The following is a 17,707-nucleotide window of genomic DNA, read 5'->3' on the forward strand; positions in this document are numbered from 1 at the left end:
ATTAGAGCTACTGAGGTTTAAGTGAGAATTTTAAGAATATTTATTTAGAAACCATGATGCTTGTGGCACTTCTTACATTTTCATATTTTATATTGTTCTCAATTATGAAGAACGTTTGTGTGAAATGGGTTCTTTGTTTCTTCATAATAGTATCTGCTGTTCCTGCTTGTTTCTCCTCCGAGGTAATAATTGTGTTTGGGAGTGTAATTGTTTTCTGTGGAAATTATGTTGATGCCACAAATAGAGGAGATGGATTTTTAATAAAGATCCTGTTTTCATTTCAGCAATACATTTGAGCAATACAGAAAATATGACACAGAAGCTAACTTATTTCTAAACTGAATGATTCTCAGATTTTCCCATGGGAACATTAGTTGCTCTCTAAGTTACCTGCCGTGAAGTTTTTAAAAGAGAAAAAATAACTTTCTTTTAATTCCCCTTCCCCTTCTCCACTTTCCTTTCCTCCCACCCCCCTTTTTTGTTTTATTTTGGTTCAGAGGTTAACATATGAGGAGAAGATGGCACGTCGACTACTGGGTGCTGACAATGCTGCAACTGTCTTTAATATACAGGAACCAGATGAAGAGCCCACTACACAGGTGCTACATAACTCTGCACTTGCACAGTAAAATAATCATTTCCTTTCCATTGTTCTTTTCAGACAACATTCTACTAGAGAGGTCCATATGGTAGGATAGATACACACAAGACAGGACGGATTTGACTACAGAAGTTGTGATTTATACACAAAAGCAATCAAGCAGAGAATACCATGCTTCTTGCTCAGTTTTTCCACACTGAATAAGATGAAAGCGTTCTCAAATGTCTGCTTCCCACTTTGAGCTTCATTTCTTTTTATTCTATCCTATCCTAACCCTTCAGTTTCTCAAGGCAAAAATACATCCTCTGTTATCCTGAGACTAACTTGTCTTGTATGCCTGTAATCTGTACTGTTGTGTGCAAACCAAATCAGAAGTGAAAGTCTGTTTAAAAAGCCGAGTAAACCAATTTTCCATTTTTGCTCTGATGCCAGTGTTGCTGTTCAGCCATTCATTTGCTTATGTTACCACATGCAGTACTTTCTTCTGAAAGAACTCCCAGAAATTGTAGTGGATTCCTCTTGATTTTCTTACTGCTAGCCTTCATTTTCTTTCTGCCCTTACAGGAAGCTTGCTCTCTTGATGCTTCTATAATGAATCCTGTGGATAATCAAAAGGTTTTCATCTTTCTTCTTTCTTGCTTTTTTGTCTATTGACTTTTTGTCTCCTGTACCTTTCACCTTTACCCTTTTCCTTTAATAACACTGCAGTGGCCAAACATTAATAACTTATTTCTGGGGTGCACTTACACACATGGTGTTTAATTTAATTTAATATTTAGTAAGCAACTGCAGACAGATTAACTTTAACAACACTACCATGATAGCTCTCTGTACAAATATCTTTCCCCAGTAATTCTGAGATCCATTGATGCGAGATGCTTTGCATCCTGCATTGGCTCATCTAAGTAATGTAGAATATATACAACATGAATAATGAGATAATTGGATAAAATTTCATGGGGAAATTTGTAAAGAAATAGGCAAAATGTTTGTTATAACCAAAATTCAACTTTTCTCTCACTTTTTTCCTGCACAAAGTGATCATTATTTTCTGTAACCAAGTCAGAGGGTCGCGATGAGGGGCTTAATGTCGTCAGCCAGATCAAATTAATTTGCAGAGGGAGAATCTGCGAAAGGAGACTTTACATGAGATACCAATATTAATAAGAAAAAGAATAGTTAGAAATAATATAAAACCTACAAAAGGCTGTTCTATTTTCTGCAGCCTAAGAAAATCAATGATAAATAAAGATTTCTGCTGCTCTCTAGTCTTCAGTTCACTTACCATAAAGCCTACCTCAGACATGTCTAGATGCAGAGTATCTTCTTATGGGTACAAATCAGTAGTAAATTTAAACAAATTGTGTATTTCACACTAAACATTCCTTATTGTTTGTTTGTTTATTTATTTATTTATTTATTTATTTGTGTCACTGTTTTTTAAGCAAGGGCAATCTGTGGCAGCAATTGGGTTGGGGCTGGAGACGTGAGAAAAATATGACAGTTGTCGTCATATGCCAGTAATGTAGCTTTGTCACTGCTCAGGGAAAATGTAAACAAAATAATGGTATTTTTATTGTACTACTTGCAGTAAGGTTCTTCACAGACTCCAGCTGTGAACCATATGGTCTCATGGCCATCTGGAAACAAACCCCACCCTAAATCTGCCTGCACCCTCCAGGAAAAATCAGTGTTTTTTTTTTTTTTTATGAACTGTTTAAGAATATATGATGATATGCTTTGTGTGTTTGGAAAAAAAAGAGAGAGGAAGGAAAGCAACCAATGGCTTTTTTTCTTACGAATTAAATCCTAGGACAATATGAAATGTATGCCTAGTACCAGATGTTTTCATTGTTTTATAAGAATCTCATTTTGGCACAAATTGTTATGTTTTTCTTCTACATGATACAATTTCCTTTTATATGTAAGATCCTAATCAATTGTCAAAGACTTAGGGAAAGAAATTCATTCGAATCACATCATATTATGTAGTAAATGATGACAGACAGTAACACGAACCTTCCTTGTCCGATAGGAATATAAAGTCTCCAGCTTTGAGCAGAGACTGATCAGTGAGATTGAATACCGCCTGGAGAGGTCTCCTGTGGAGGAATCGGATGATGAGGTGCAGCATGGAGACGAGCCCACTGATAACAGTGTGGCACCATATTTTGAGATGAAGCTGAAACATTACAAAATCTTTGAAGGAATGCCAGTCACATTTACATGCAGAGTGGCTGGAAATCCAAAGCCAAAGGTGAGAGAAAGAAGGAAATCTCTTCAGAAGTGTGGAAACTTCTGAATTATTGTATTGATTATCTCTGTAATAACAAGTGTTCTGTGTATTATAAGTAGGGTGACCAGATAGCAAGTGTGAAAAATTGGGATGGGGGTGAGGGGTAATGGGAGCCTATATAAGAAAAAGACCCAAAAATTGGGAGTCCCTATAAAATCGGGACATCTGGTCACCCTAATTATAAGAATAACACGTTTTCTGGCTGGGGGCAGGTCCTTAGGTGACATCTTCTTAGTGTATGTGCTTCAGGTGCCATGTGACCTTCATCACCGAATTTGGTCCACTGGTTGGATAATTAGCTTCCACAGCCTGGGCTGCTGGGTACTGATGGAGAGTGCAACGTGAATGCTGATCCATGCCCCCCAATCAGGTGGCAGAAATTGTCATAGCTCTATTGAAGCCAGTGAACTTATGGTGATTTGCACCAGCTGAGGATCTGCATCTTGGGGTTTCTCTCTAAAGATGCACAGCTAACCATCTCCCAGTCACCTTAGCCATATATAATGGGTGTAAAATTTTCCAAATCACCCAAGTACCATTTTCAAACGTGACTTAGGAGCTTAATTGTCATTGAAAGTCAATGGGACTTAGGTCATTTTTCAAAATGGGACTTAGATTCCTATGTTACTTACAAAAAATGTCCCATATATTTCTGATACATTGTAATGGTGCTCCTCATGCTTCTGTAATTTTTATTTTTTAATGACAGAAGTTTGTTCATCTCAAAATCTTCTCAAAGGTCACCATACCTTCCAGTGAAGCCTTGTCAAAGGAAACTGTCATTGACGGGGCAAAGATTTCTTAGAGGAGTTTACTCCACAGCCCACATGCCAAGCATCACTGTTTTCTTTTAGATTTTTAAAGTTCAAAACATAACAATATAGCATCTCCTGGTGTGGTGCACAGCGCTCAGGATGGGTTTCCTTTGAGAAAATGTTAAATCTCTGTTGATACTAGGTAATTAGTGTGGAAGAAAATGTCCTGTTTAGTAGACTGTGCCTAGTAATTTTAATGATTAACCAGTAATCTACCGACCTATTTAGGTAACTGGAAAACAAAAGCAGCACTGGTTCCTTGTTGGCTTCATTCATAAAGCAAGTACCTTCATAATTGTCCTGCTGGGCAGGGAAAGATGGGAGGAAAGCAGTAATGTGTGGCAGGTTGTCACAGTGTCCCCTTGTGGCTAGATACTGTTTTTTCATTTAGATTATTCCATTGAAGCCCAGCCTTCACAGCAGCGAAGGCCACATTGGAAAGTTACCAGAAATGCAAGGGCGCTACATAATTTACATAATAAATGTATTTAGGATTTTAGTTTGAGGAAAATATACATTTTAAAAATGTGTTTATAGAATGCTGTTAGCATATAGTGTTACACAAAATTATAGAAAGACCAAATGTGTTTGGAGTGTTGCCAGGGCAAGACTAGTTGGGAAAACTGGCGCAGCTTCCCTGGAAGTTCAGCTTTATTGTTCAGCTGAAAGTTCAGCTTCTTGATGTTCAGCTTTATTTCTGAGCTTTATTTTTCAACAGTTTGACTCTGTTACACAACGTTGTGGTCGCTTTGATCCCTTCAGAGTCCAAATAGAAGAAATATCGCTTGACAAACATAAGTACTTCCAAAGAGACTTTTACAAATAGCAGGCCTCTTTATATAACCTACGAAAGCTTTCCTGGCCTGCTGCTCCTGAAACCCTCTGATCTGTTCATTTTATCTAGAACACTCCTGTGTTTCCTACTTTTCACCTATTCTTACTGGTAGTCTGCTTCTCTAGAAAGAGCTTGAAATGAGTAGCCACAGATTGTGTATCACAGACCTAATACCTTTTCATCTCTAATCGTTAATGTAATCCTAAAGAATGTATCTTGGTGGTGTTTAAGTGCAGTCCACACTGGATTTCCATGTTATAGTTAACTGTAGTCGTCGTCGTCGTCGTCATCATGGCAAATCCCAAAGGACCCGGCCTCCTTGCAGTAACCAGATAAACATAGTGACATAATTAAATGGATATAATTAAGTGTCAGATTCAACACCCTATTGAAAAATTTATTAGAAGGTTTTATCTCTGAGCTCTTGATTCAGGCTGTGAGACTATGGACTCAGGAAGATAGAGAATAAGCATACATTTTTCTTCACAACCATCATAGTTAAATATTAGGGTGTGATTTCCAAAAACACTTTGCTCCCACAGAAGTCATTTAAGCCAACATTGAGCATTGCTGAAATCTCACTTAATTAAAAAATAAAAGCTTAAATTCTTAGGAAACTGAGGGTATGTTACTGCATCTCAAGAACCAACTCAGCAGGCTGTGGATTACATACCCCAAGCTTCTTTTTCTAATTTTTATTTTTGTATTCTCTCTCTGAAACTCAAATTTAATTCCACCCCATGTACTTGATGCTGCTGCACTTTTTACTAATGTAGATTGACTTTAGAATGGCTGAATCATAAAAAGTATTATGGTTATTTATGTTGAAGAAAATAATCCCATAGCCTTTCCAGTCTGTGTACTATTTTCTCTTGTACTTTGTTTCAGCTTTGTCCCACATTTGGACTTGGGAGGCTGAGAGCAATGCTTAGAATTGGCCTTCCTCAATCTAATTTTTCTGGTCAATACTTGTGTATGTACAGAATGAGAAACACAGTGATGCAAACAAGTGGGCAGTATTGCACACAGAAGAGATCAAAGAGGGAGTTTTTAATTAACCACAGGTAGTATTTAAAAAATTCAGTTTCCTAAACTAAAATGTACAAAGCTCAATGTGGTATTGGCTAGTCCATTAAGGAGCCAGGACTAACTTCAGGCCTGATCCAATTCTTATTGACTTTGATGGGTGCTGATTAAGATGGGAAGACAAGTCAGGACAGAAAAGTTTCCAACTACGTTAGGTCACTGTAGTTGGGTGTGTGATCTGATGGAGAAGTGTGCTTTCTGCCCAAGGTTTATGAATCAGTTTGGGTGGACCATAGTGAACTATGGTCAATCCCTATATTTGGAGAGCATTCAATTGACTGTTCCCTAAAAACACTGGATTCGAAATTAGTGTACTGTTTGATGTATGTTGTGATAGGGATATTATGCTCCATTTCTCCATTATATTAAAAATATATAAATTGAAAGTGGTCCGTCATCCTGATTGCTGGGGCTATGACCTTTATTCAGTTTGCTTGGAGATACTTCATGTGTGATTTGCTCAGTTGCTAGGGGTGGAATCATTTCCACTGCTGTTGGGTAACTTGTCAACTGGCCTTCTCTGGAATTACCAGAACATGTCCTTTCCCTTATCTGCTTAAGTATGCCAAGGTGGCAATTCTGAAATGGTTGAGACAGCTCCTATACTGCCATGTCCGGATGCTGGAAATGTTGACACTGGCAAATGAAAGCCTGGAAATTATTTACTCAACTTGAATCACCTTTTCCCCAAATAGTCTGTGAAAGAATAGATTTGGGAGGAACTGTGGTATGTCTAAAATCTAGCATTCATTATAAGGGATCTTTGTAAGTAGGATTATTGGTTTGATTTTTCTTTTTTCTGAACATGCCATGTAAGTTGAATACTGATGTGCAAATTCTGTCTTTAGATATGTTTCTAAAAAATGTATTTCCTTTGGTTATAACTCTCATGATAGTTGTTTTCTGGTTAAAGTGGGAATCAATGTGTGTGAGAGAGGAAATGTGCTTTTTGAGGGATATTTGTCTTTATGATTATGATAATTCCGTACAGAGAGAAATTCACTTCAAAATAGGGGTTAAGTGAGACTTGAGTGGTGCACAGACCTTGTACTGGCCTCTCTGCACAGGGGTGGATGTCATTCACAATGATTTAAAAATAGCTGAATCTGTGGTACAGGGTCGAAAATCACTACTGGTTTTTTAAATACAATCACTTACAGTTTTTGAAAAATCTATTAAAAATATACAGTATCTAAATGTGAGGTCAATGACTACATGGGATAGTAGTACCTTTTATTACAAGGTATCATACAAGGAAAATATTTTACCATATGGGTGGCCTTTGTTTCCAGTAGAAATAGTGATGGTACCATTACTTAACAACCCACAACAGACAAGGCTTACATTAAAAATTCACTCAGAATACAAAGCCATAAGGGAACTTTTTTGGGAACTTTTTTACTACCTGGTGGAAGTGAGTATTAAGCAATCAGTGTATCAAGTTTGGACAACAGGTACAGTTAATATGTGTCTCTGCTTAATAATTCTTGGCATGTTTCCTATTCTCTGATGAGAGAAGTGTGTTACAAAATAATTACCACTTAATGCAAGCCCAACTAATGTCAAGTAACATTATGAAACATGTGAAGCATGCAAGTTAAAACTCATTTTTGCAGCTATGTCGTTGTTCAGAACCATTAGCATGTGTTTATAAATGATCAAATATCTTTTGTCTCCAGTAAAAGCTCTGTCAGCAAATGAGAAAACATTACCAAAGCTGTTAACACCATAGATTTTCTGCAAGCATGCTGACAGACAAAATGGGAAACTAGTATAACCAGCTATTGAGGAAATGAAATCATTTATAGTGACATGTAATGCCTGTCAATACAAGAACCAGACATGGTAACTATTTTTTAAAGGAAATTTCCACTCATTTCTCCTAGTCTATTGTGTTTCAGTGAAATTTAAAAGTGTCCTTAATTTACTCCCCCAAATGAATGAATTATTGGCTTTGAAGAGTTGGCAAGTATGAAGAACCTGGAAGATTGTAATCTAACTGGAATCTTGCTCTGCTTTGTTGCTTGACTGTTGCTGGAAAACTTCCGAACACATTTTTCTCACTAAATCACTGAGTTCTCACTACAGAAATAACACTCTGGACAACCTTGCTTGCCTTATGCTAATAATCCCATTGGTTTCATGACTAGGGGAAGAAAAAATTCACTCTATACGTACTGTACTGCAAAAAAAGAAATCCATATTCATTTATTGTTCTAACACATCAGCCCATGTATAGTAAGTGGACGTAGCCCTTTTCCCTTCATCTCATAGGCAATTATAACACTGTGAAGACATATATTTTCTTCTAAGTGGGAAAGTTCTTTTAATGGAAATACAGGCTGTATGGCAGGACCTAGAGAGAAACAATGAGAGAGAAAGAGAGTTCACCAGAGGTTCAGGTTTGAACACAAATCACCCTCTCCTGATAGGGTTTTGTTGCAGGGTTCTGGTTAAACCCAGATTGACACCAGTTTTGTAAGTCTGTAGCTGCATTCCATCCATGCACTTATACAAGCAGTAAACTCAAAAGAAGCCAGATGGGGTAGCTCTTCTATTCTGCCTAGAGCTTCCTGTCCTGGCTTTTGGTCAGCACAGCCTTCTTAACTTCCCTGTGTATGGTATGTGCATAGGCTAATCTGCTCCTGATTTGCTTCCAGCCATTAGTGCGTCCCGCAGATCCTTCTGATCCTCAGCTGGGAATTAACCCACAAAGTCCTTTGTTTGGGTTGGTGGAGCTGCCTCCCCAGGACATCAGTGGGACTGGTTGTGTCAAGACTTTGAGGCTCCCTCCAGGGGATGTCAAAATATACTGTAGTCCTTGTACTCACTGTTGCAGCTTGTCAGGCATAGAAAGAAAATGGAGAAAGTCAAAGCAGATAAGATGGGTGGTTTTAGACTTACTTTCCCCTCAACTCTTTTCTACAGACATTAAGGTAAGGCAGAGCAGAGGGAGAACTTCCCCTCCCTTCTTGTCTGGCTGATGAAGTGAGGACTGCCCAGCCATGAGAGGAGCTTCTTCCTGGTGCTCCCAGTTTTTCCCACCAGTCAGAGGAGCATCTAATGGCAGAATTATGGCCCCAGACACAAGTTCTCTATTCGCCTCCTTTACAAAGGAAGGTATTTCTCCAGGCTAGTTCCAGAGGAAGGAACTTGCCCCAGCAGCTCCCTATTCCCCTGAGGAGGGAGAGGGAAGGAAACAAATAAATCGTATGTTTGACATAAAATCTCTTTTTACATTATATATTTCAGGGTAGAGATCCAGACCCTCTCCTTTTTTGTTTTTGAATCAGTACAGATTCGCCATCCTAGCAGACACTGGAGAGTGTCTTTTTACTTTGCTTGCTGCTGGCTCCTTTGGGGAGTGGGGAGAAGAAACCCTGTCAAATGCATTTCTTTTCTTGACCCCATTCTCTTCTCTTTGCTGCCTTTTATCATCACAAAATGATGCAACACCTCATTCCTGATAATATGGAGACATGTAATGGCAGCCATCAAAATTAATGAGCTTCCCCTCCTGTCTTGATCTACTTTATCCACTGCACATCTGTGTAAGTCCACAATTCCTTTACTTGTACATCTTTTTATGACGGAGGTTTACATAAGGGAGCTTCTTATTTCCTTGGATTCAACTGCACAGACCGCTAATGGTAAGTCTGCTAATTGCATCTGATTGTAATGTTTATGCAAATGGATACCCCTGCTCTCTTTTGGCATCTACTGTTTTTACCAGTTGCTCCTGGTCTGTTATGGGTAAGGCTACGATTTAGTCATGGGTATTTTTAGTACAATTCATGGACAGGTCATGGGCAATAAACAAAAATTCACAGCCCGTGACCTGTCCATGACTTGTACTAAAAATACCAGTGACTAAATCTTGGAGGGGGGGCACTGATGGGGGGATGCCTGGGGCTAGCAGCACCAGTTGCCGGGGGCCAGGGACCGTTGCCCAGGCTGCTGGAGCAGCAGCTGGTGTGGCTGTCCCCAGGGCCTCTCTAGAAATGGCTGGTGTGGCTGTGTCGGGGACCACCTGAGGAGCTGGCCCTGGAGCCAGCTGCTTGGGCAGCCCTGGGGTCAGCCAAACTGGCCCCCAAAGAAGTCACGGAGGTCACAGAAAGTGGCAGAATCCGTGACTTTCATAACCGCCATGAGACACAGAGCCCTAGTTATGGGTAATTGAAATGTAGTGGTGAGTGGCATTTTGTGATAAAACTAGGCCAGATACAGGGGCCAGCAATTTTCAGAAATAAATGCCTTAAGTTAAGCTCCTAAACCCATATTTAGGCATCTAAGTTAAGTGACCTCTTTTTCAGAAATGTTCAGCATTCACTGACTTCAACAGAAGCTGCTGAGCAGTCAGCATTTTTGAAAAAGAGGCCATATATTTAGAAGCCTAAATACAGGCTTAGGAGTCTAACTTTACGCATCTTGGGTAAAATGTTCAAAAGCACCAAAGGCCCAGATCTTCAAAGGATCCTTAGACCCAGATCTTCAAAGGTTTTTAGGCAATTAATCAATGGGAGTTAGGTGCCTAAACACCTTTGAAGATCTGGGTCTAAGTGACTAAAGCGCCTTAGAAAATTTTATACTTTGATCACAATTTCCAAATCTCCTTTTTGCTTGTGCTGGAGGCTCTTAAAAACTGGCTTTATGGAATGTATACAAAAATGAACATTACAGTAATGTTTTTTTCTGGTTACGTCTGTCTTGAACTCTTGTCCTATACTTAAGGCCCTACCAAATTCACAGTCCATTTTGGTCAGTTTCACAGTCATGGGATTTTAAAAATGGTAAATTTCATGATTTCAGCTTTTTAAATCTGAAATTTCAGTGTTGTAATTATGGGGATCTTGACCCAAAAAGGAGTTGGGGAAGGGGGGTGGCAATACCACTACCCTTACTTCTGCGCTGCTGCTGGGGGCAGCTGTGCCTGCAGTGCTGGGCTCCTGACCAGCAGCTGCCGCTCTCCAGCTGCCCAGCTCTGCAGGCAGCACCACCGCCAGCAGCAGCGCAGAGGTAGGGATGGCCGGGCATGGTATTGCCAGCCTTATTTCTGCGCTGCTGCCTGCAAAACTGCGCCCTCAGTCAGCAGCTGCTGCTCTCTGGCTGCCCAGCTCTGAAGGCAACACAGACGTAAGGGTGGCAATACCCAACCCCCCCCCCCCCCCCCGCAACTCCCTTTTGGGTCAGGACCCCCAATTTGAGAAATGCTGGTCTCCCCTGTGAAATCTGTATCGTACAGGGTACAAGCAAACACAAGACCAGTTTTCACTTTCCATGACATGTTTTTCATGGCCATGACTTTGGTAGGGCCCTCCTTATGCTACGCTACAACCAGGTCTTGCATATTAGCCTGAGAATAAAATATATAACTACTTAAAACCTTACAGAAAGGTCCTCTCTTATTTAATAGAGAAGTTAACCATTCTGTAGAACTTTAACCCATTATATAGTTGGGATGTAGTTCTCTAAAGTACTATACTTTGATTTAAAATGTTGGTATTTCCTATGAAATTTTTAGAGTATTTAGAGTATATAAACCTATTAAATGTTGATAATACCCTATTATTGTTTAAATATTATTGTCAGTCCTACACTTATAGTAAGGTGGGATGTATCTGTCTCTTCAGGGAATGATTAAGCATGTTATTCAACAATTAAAATTTAAAGAGAAAAGTTGTTACATTACAGATTGAACTGGGGAGTGAGAGTTTGAGTACCATGTCTCTTCATGGTTATTTGGTTCAGATTACAGAGTAACAGCCGTGTTAGTCTGTATTCGCAAAAAGAAAAGGAGTACTTGTGGCACCTTAGAGACTAACCAATTTATTTGAGCATGAGCTTTCGTGAGCTACAGCTCACTTCATCGGATGCATACCGTGGAAACTGCAGCAGATATTATATACACACAGAGACCATGAAACAATACCTCCTCCCACCCCACTGTCCTGCTGGTAATAGCTTATCTAAAGTGATCATCAAGTTGGGCCATTTCCAGCACAAATCCAGGTTTTCTCACCCTCCACCCCCCTACACACAAACTCACTCTCCTGCTGGTAACAGCCCATCCAAAGTGACAACTCTCTTCACAATGTGCATGATAATCAAGGTGGGCCATTTCCTGCACAAATCCAGGTTCTCTCACCCCCTCACCCCCCTCCAAAAATTATTCGCAAAAAGAAAAGGAGTACTTGTGGCACCTTAGAGACTAACCAATTTATTTGAGCATGAGCTTTCGTGAGCTACAGGGGTGGTGGAGGGGGGTGAGGGGGTGAGAGAACCTGGATTTGTGCAGGAAATGGCCCACCTTGATTATCATGCACATTGTGAAGAGAGTTGTCACTTTGGATGGGCTATTACCAGCAGGAGAGTGAGTTTGTGTGTAGGGGGGTGGAGGGTGAGAAAATCTGGATTTGTGCTGGAAATGGCCCAACTTGATGATCACTTTAGATAAGCTATTACCAGCAGGACAGTGGGGTGGGAGGAGGTATTGTTTCACGGTCTCTGTGTGTATATAATATCTGCTGCAGTTTCCACGGTATGCATCCGATGAAGTGAGCTGTAGCTCACGAAAGCTCATGCTCAAATAAATTGGTTAGTCTCTAAGGTGCCACAAGTACTCCTTTTCTTTTTGGTTCAGATTAGTCAGTGTAAGGGTATGATGAGCCTCGGGAGGCAATCCAGGCCAGTGAGAGGTTGTGTCACCACTTGCTCTGAAACCTAGATGTTTTACAGTGCTTTGCTGCTATATCTTCTAGCCTGGAACATTCACAATGAGCCTACAGACATGCAGGTTGCACTCTGAAATAACTGTGCTAGACAGCTCTGGTTCAGCAGCCCTGAACGCAGCAGTCTGTCTACATCCCCACTCAGGCTTCCAGCAGCCTTGGTTACTACTTGCAGCATGACCCCAAGACACGCTAATTCCCAGACTTTCCTAAAACTGTGTGCGCTGCAATGTCCATTCCTCTTCTGGACAGTTCAGAGGAATAATAATGTCCGTTTGTTCCTTTAAAGAGACACAAGCACATCACATAGCCTATTAACTTAACTGGGGTAAATACACACCCTTCCCTTTAAACACAGCACTGAGTTGGTTTATAGTAAAAAATAAAACAAATTTACTAATAATAGGGCATAGGTTATGTGATGCCAACTAAAGGAATAATGTTAGAAAGGGTTACAAGCAAATAATACAGTAATATTGTATACTATCAGTTGATTCAATTGTTTATCACTTGAGGTTCAGACCCCGCTGTCTTGATAGACCAGTAAACCTTTGAAATGGATTCTTCTGAGGATTACCCCTCAAAGTAAAGTTTATTCAACCTGTGAAGAAGATGACATGGAGTCTGGTGATGAAGGAAGCTCCGTGCTCTTTCGTCCCCCTGCTGTCTCGATGGTCCTGTTTACTACTTGGATGTAAATACGGACCTTCATTGTCTTTTCCTGAAGATTGGGCTGGTCAGACAATCAAATTTATATTTCTTTGTCTAAGGCAGACCTGCCCACCAACTCCCCCTGACAAGCCTGGTTTCATCACATTAGTCATAATTCTAGCATGTATCTATAACTCTTAAAACCCATCATGTACATACATCATCCAAGAACATTAATGATCAGTGAGTTATTAGCTTTCAAATGATACCTCACAAGGCATGTTTTGTACAAAGATTATTACAGAAGTGTGTGAGATGTGATTACGGAGTGCTTACAGTCACAAATGGGCATCTAGTAAAAGTGTGACTTATCAAGTATAATTATCACTTGTTTTTATACTGACTCATCGGCATAATCATTCCTGTAACCATCATGGTTTTTTTCCACTAGGAAAAAAAGCATTAATATTCTTAAATTATTTTTCCAACTTCAGATTTAAATAAAATACAGAAAAATTATTTGATCTGGAACATTTCTGTAAGTGCTCAATTGTCACTTGCTTTTTGGAAACCGAATACTACCCTCTAATCTAACTTCTCTGTGTGGATGTTTGTGCTTTCCCTTCTGAAGATTAGAATTCTGTAACAGAAACATTTATTACATCCAGTTCATGGATTCAGGACCGAGCCCAGTTCTTTACTCCTTTTAGAAAGAGGTTTTCTTTCTATCCACACTAGTGAGGTTTTCAACAGTTGAGAGTTGCTACCACTGTTAAATGAGAAATGATGACAATACCCACCCACTTCTGATCATCCACCCTTTGTTTTCTGCTACAGATTTATTGGTTCAAAGATGGGAAGCAAATCTCTAAAAGGAGTGACCACTACAGAATTCAAAGAGAACCGGATGGGACCTGCTCTCTCCACACTGCAGCCTCCACCCTGGATGACGATGGGAATTACACTATCATGGCTGCCAACCCTCAGGTAAATGGAAGTTTGGCTGCAGAATAAGCTTCTGTAAACTCTCTCCTCTGACAGTTGTGCAATTTAATTAGAGATGAAGTAATCTTAAAGTATGTAATACTTAGACTTCATCAGCAGGGTGGGACCACTGTGCCTCTACGCTTAGGAAAAAATGCTATGGAATGGTTATTTTGTTTGTTTTTCATTGTCATTTCTTTGCCTTCAGCTGACACTGTCTAAATGTCTTGACAGAGCATGCCTTAAGTAAATATTATGCAAGGTAAAATAGGCAAGGGTCCCAGCATAAGTAACTGAACACAGCTTAGCTGTTGGTTACACTTCCGCTGATGGCACTTATTGACACAGTTAGTCCCACTGAAACCAATGGGACTATGTGTGCTTCTATGAGTGGGACTATGTGTGGGACTATGAGTAAGGCTTTTAGATTCAGGGCCTAAAACTACATTACAATAATAAGGCTGAAATGCAATCCAACAAAAGCCAAGGATTATATATAGCATGTAGTATGTGTAATGTGGCAGCCTGATGTGTAGGAAACATCCTATGGTCTTCCCTGTATGTTCTTCTGAAACTCACAACATGATCTTGCTTTGTAATCTGAGTGATTCTTTACATATGCAGTAGCTAATGAACTAGAGCTGTGGTGCATAACAGAAACCTATTATCACACACATTGAAAAAGTAACACAGTGGACATAATGCCTGAAGTCACAGGCTATGAACACTGGAAGTCATTTTTTCAACCCACTTTTTCCTAGTTTAGCAAGCTGAAGGCAACACTGCTTGAATTCAAGTCATGAGAGACCAAAGCATTACCATAGCTTAGAGAAATAATAAATAAATGTATTCTGCAGCACCGAGAACCTTGCCAAGATCAAACTCACAAATACTTACTCTGTAAAATAACAAACTTTATCATTAAGACACAACTTAATCTAAACAGGACTGTTGTGCTCTGTTATGCACGTTGCTAGGCTACTTAGCATGACACTTCCATTTTTGCATAGCTTTTTAGCTGTCAATACCTCCTCAAGTTGCTACATATATACAAATGGTAGCTTTAAGATAGACCTTGATACCACAAATTGTATTGGATAAAACTCTCAAATGTAAATGTTATTTCAACATTATATAAATAGTTCCACAAGTCCCTGGATAATCTTTACAAGCTGGACACTTCCTTCATACAGAAAGCACTGTACAACAACTAAGTAATACACCTACCTATTTGTGTGATAAATAATGCAAACTGATAGCAGATTTGTTTGGAATAAAAAAATAAACCACCACACTCCACTGCACCAAGGCAGAAACTTCATCTTGAGAATGCTTAGGTTCAGTATTTGAGGCCTGATCCAAAACCCAAGCAAGTCAATTGAAAGAGTCCCATTAACTTAGGGTTTTTTTGGATCAGTCCCTAGGTGAGATTTACAAGTTTATTTAGTACCTACTTTTGTTTCTCTGAATAACACCAAGAGGCTACTGACCAATCTGATGACAGAGATGTGACCCAGACAATCATCACTGACAACTGATGGCATTTAACAGTGCTACTTTTTTAATACAGTAAAAAGTTCTGCTTTATTCCCTGTTTTGGAGTCTGAGAAAACAGCTGTGTGAACTAATGAGAAAATCTTGTGCTCATGTTTGCTTGACTTTGGACAAGAACCAGAAGCATCCTCCTCCGGATCCCCTGGATCAAAACTTGGAAGTTTATGTTGTTATGCAATATAGAAAAAAACATTTGAATGGTTCACCCAGCCCTTTATGTTCTTTCTTCATAATGTAATTCCCAAGTAAATATAATTATGTCTCCCAGCATTAGTTTATTTCTACTATGCATTTAGCAGTTCAGTGGAGGCAAAGAGCAGCAGTGGAATAATGCACAAGCCTTTCACACCATTAGATTCCAGGCTGGTTAAGTCATCATACATGGAAATAAGTGTGGTTTGTCCTCCTAATGCTAATGGAAATCTGTCCGCATCTCAAAGCTACCACAAACATAGGCAAAATTAGCAGCTTCTTTCCAGGAAAAGCATAGTACATGAATATGTATTAAAGCACTGTACAGAGGGTGGGGTCTCAAAACAGGATTCTAGTGGATTGGCAAAATTGTGTTAGTACAGGTTACACAGTGCTGCTGCACTTTGCTAGACTCTGGCCAGTACTATTAGCCCCTCATTTTATGTGCACCAAACTAATCTAAATATAAAAGGCAATGAAGCTAATCCTCAAATGATGTAGATGTAGTTAATTGATATAAAGGAGCTATGCCAGCTGAGGATCTGGACTGATATTGTGAAATTTACACAAGTAGGATTTACCAGCTTATCTTGGAAGAAGAAAAAGTAAATACTCAATTCTTGAGTGTGTGTGTGTATATGTGTATAATATAATACACACACACACACACACACATACGGCAGTTAATGTTGTATAAGCATCTACATTATTGTCAGGGTTCCCTCCCCACTTTAAACTCTAGGGTACAGATGTGGGGACTCGCATGAAAGACCCCCAAGCTTATTTCTACCAGCTTCAGTTAAAAACTTCCCCAAAGCACTAATTCTTCCTGGTCCTTGGACGGTATCACTCCCACCACCAAGTGAGTTAGACAAATATTTAGGAAAAGGACCACTTGGAGTTCCTATTTCCCCAAAATATCCCCCCAAGTCCCTTCACCCCTTTCCTGGGGAGGCTTGAGTGTAAAAAAGGTGAGCACAGACCAGACCCTTGGGATTTTAGGACACTAAAACCCCAATCAGATTCTTAAAAACAGAACTTTATAATAAAGAAAAAAAGTAAAAGAAGCACCTCTGTAAAATCAGGATAGAAGGTAATTTTACAGGGTAATAAGATTTAAAACACAGAGGATTTCCCGCTAGGCAAAACTTTAAAGTTACAAAAAACAGGAATAAACCTTCCTCTTAGCATAGGGAAAATTCACAAGCTAAAACAAGATATACTCTAACGCATTTCCTTGCTATTACTTACTATTTCTGTAATTTTAGATGTATCATTCAGTAGGAGCTGGATTACTTGCTTCGTCTCTCTCTTTGTCTTGGAGAGAACAACAAAGAGCACAAACAAAAAACCTCCCCTCCCGCCCCCCAGATTTGAAAGTATTTTCTTTCCCCATTGGTCCTTCTAGTCAGGTGCCAACTATGTTAATGGCACTGATTAACCCTTTACAGGTAAAGGAGCGATTTTATGCTACCCTTAGCTGTATGTTTATGACAACTATAGAAACCTGAAATCTGGGATTTATAATCTGGCAACAAACTGGGTTCACTGTAAAGCCTGGAATACAGCATCTTAACCGAGGTGCAAACTTTGTTTTGCAAATTCTCCAATAACTCAGTTTTGTGTGTTTTATCCCATTCAACATTGCTTTACACATATTGGTAACCTCCCAATGGCTAGCCTCCTACCAATGCCAGTAAGTGTGGGTGTGGATCCTTACCGTCTCACACCTTCCTGTTTTTCTTCCTCCTTTTACTGCGTCTCTCTCCCCTTCACTCTTTTGTAATGTGGAGTAGCAATCAGGTGCCCCCTCACTATCTGACTGGCCATCCCCAACCCTTCCCCTGCTGCTACCATCTTCCCTCCACTTTCTAGGCCATCTTCTCCTAGATAATGCCTCACCCATGGTTTCTTCACTTCCCAGTTCCATAAACTGTCCAGTTCCCTAACCCTCCTGTTAGCGTT

General features: G+C 39.7%; 1 protein-coding gene across 5 annotated transcripts in view; it reads left to right on the forward strand.

Moving 5' to 3' along the window:
• PALLD (palladin, cytoskeletal associated protein) overlaps positions 1-17,707 on the forward strand; it is a 343,963-nt gene that overhangs the window by 306,008 nt on the left and 20,248 nt on the right. For 4 of the 5 annotated variants that reach the window (XM_075127793.1, XM_048847662.2, XM_075127794.1 and 1 more), the window contains 4 exons: positions 498-599; positions 1,166-1,216; positions 2,637-2,858; positions 13,850-13,999. In XM_075127793.1, coding sequence (XP_074983894.1) covers positions 498-599; positions 1,166-1,216; positions 2,637-2,858; positions 13,850-13,999 — 525 coding nt within the window. The remainder of the gene's footprint in view (positions 1-497; positions 600-1,165; positions 1,217-2,636; positions 2,859-13,849; positions 14,000-17,707) is intronic. The other variant, XM_075127792.1, reaches the window with a different exon arrangement.

The sequence above is a fragment of the Caretta caretta genome, chromosome 4, assembly GCF_965140235.1.
Source record: "Caretta caretta isolate rCarCar2 chromosome 4, rCarCar1.hap1, whole genome shotgun sequence".
NCBI classification, from domain to species: Eukaryota; Metazoa; Chordata; order Testudines; family Cheloniidae; genus Caretta; species Caretta caretta.